This window comes from Octopus bimaculoides, chromosome 7, assembly GCF_001194135.2.
Source record: "Octopus bimaculoides isolate UCB-OBI-ISO-001 chromosome 7, ASM119413v2, whole genome shotgun sequence".
In the NCBI taxonomy this organism is placed as follows: domain Eukaryota; kingdom Metazoa; phylum Mollusca; class Cephalopoda; order Octopoda; family Octopodidae; genus Octopus; species Octopus bimaculoides.
The window spans coordinates 109,625,120-109,627,146 of NC_068987.1; the positions used below are offsets into that span (position 1 = coordinate 109,625,120).

General features: G+C 38.9%; 1 protein-coding gene across 1 annotated transcript in view; it reads right to left on the reverse strand.

Annotated features, from left to right (window-relative positions):
• The window catches only part of LOC106878539 (serine/threonine-protein phosphatase 6 regulatory ankyrin repeat subunit B), a 187,752-nt gene that overhangs the window by 70,823 nt on the left and 114,902 nt on the right, over positions 1-2,027 (reverse strand). Inside the window, exons 13-14 of the mRNA XM_052969466.1 lie at positions 1,511-1,639; positions 107-235 (exon numbers count right to left, since the gene is read on the reverse strand). Of these exons, the coding sequence (XP_052825426.1) occupies positions 107-235; positions 1,511-1,639 (258 nt within the window). The remainder of the gene's footprint in view (positions 1-106; positions 236-1,510; positions 1,640-2,027) is intronic.

Here is a 2,027-nt window from a genome sequence, read left to right on the forward strand (position 1 = left end):
ACACACACACACACACACACACACACACACACGCACACACACAAACCCACGCACACATACAAACGCATTCACACATACATATACATACATATAAGTTCCAACCTACCAATTTGGTGGTGCAGCTGATGTCCCCGCCGAATTCAAGCAGTGTTTTGATGACGTCAGTGTCGTCAAATTCCGATCGGATCTTATCCGGAATAAGATCCGTGGCGTAATGCATCGGTGTTTCTCCTTCCTTCAACAGAATAACTTGAAACAGTTTAGTGAGTACAACACAAATTACGCTTGGATATGTTTGTGCATATTAGTGTGCGCATGCGCGTATGTGTGTGAGCATCCATGTACAACATCGTTTTCCCGGAACCGTTAGTTCGGAAGCTTTCCCGGATTTTAAAAATATTTTTTTTCTTTTACTTTTACTTGGATTTTCTTTTTAACCAAATGAATCGACTCCCCCTAGTCGATTTTTATTTTATCAATCTTTTTGCCGAACCGTTAGGTTATGCCCGGGAGTTCGCTGCCTTAACCACTGGGCCATTGCGCCTCCACAGCAAAGAACTAGTCTGTATAAGAGATACCAGTAAATTAGTCTGGTGACCGCAGGGATTTGAAGTTTCTACTCGTAGATTAGGGTGGATTATAAGATGTTCCGAACCATCAGTGTCTGCAAAGCTGGTGTTGTACTTGTATGGATGTTTCTTTTCTTTGAATTTTATTTAAGTTCTTAGGAATATTCAAGAGGTTGCTAACAAAGCGATAAGACTTTTTGAGTGAAGAGGGTTCCTGGAGTTTGTAAATATGTGGTTGAATTGGTATGTTTGTATGTTTGTATATATGTATATATGTATGGATGTATGTATGTATGTATGTATGGATGTATGTATGTATGTATGTATGTATGTATGTATGGATGGATGGATGTTATTATTCAGTTTTAGCTCAAGATTTGCCAATAGAGGAAGAGCCGGTTTCTAACCTGGATCCAAGGCTTCTTCACTGGAATTTCAATATCAACAGGGTATTTTTGTATGTATGTATATATGTATGTATGTATGTAGGTAGGTAGGTATGTATATGTGCAGATTTTGTATGTTTTATTTTATGCATGTCTTCTCATGCATATACTTGCATATGCTCATATATACTTAAATGATAAACTTCTGGAAAGTTTTACAGATTTCTACAGTTCCAGTGATGGATTGGTCTTGTAGTTTTCGAACCAACTTCCTCCTTTTTGGTTTTGGGAAACTTAATTTCTCAAGATTGGCATTTAAGCAGTGTGTTATATATCCGAATGTATGTATGTATGTATGTATGTATGTATGTATGTATGTATGTATGTATGTGTGTGTGTGTGTGCTACTGTTATTATTAGGTTCCCATATCATTCCTGATTGAGGTGATTTATAATCAAAATATGTTCCGGCCATTACCATCTGTTGAATTTTCCTGCTTAAAAACAAAAAAAATAAGGAAAAAACTTGTTGCCCGACTGTGTTTTCATACAAACCTTTTGTGGTAAGTTGACCAGAAAGACGGCTTCGGATCTGGATTTTTTGTTGCTGACGTTCGTGAGTATCTCGGAAACTAAGGTAGGATGACAATAGCGGACAGCTAGATGTAGAGGCGTGTCTCCTGTCTATAACAAAAACAAAGAGAAAAGGACGATCAGTGACAGAGGTAAATATTTTAGAATTCGGTGGATGTCTCTAACTCTTACGAGAGGATGCTGGAAATTTCCTGGCTTTGAGAGTGTTGCGAGAGGCTTGCTTGGAGGTCCAATCTTCCCGATTCTTTTACAGGGCTTACAGAAACTGAAGAACCGCTGCAGTGTGTGAATCAGAGGGGAAAATATGTTGAGTAAAATCCTAATTAACCGATTCTCCTGTATTTTCTTTTACCCAAAGCCAGGAACTTTTCAGCACTCCCTCGTGAAAACGTTTCATGCCATTCTCCAGTAGCGTGGATGAGGGTCCGCCAGTGCCTTTATGGGACGGTAGTGCATTTATGGGACGGCACTTTTGATT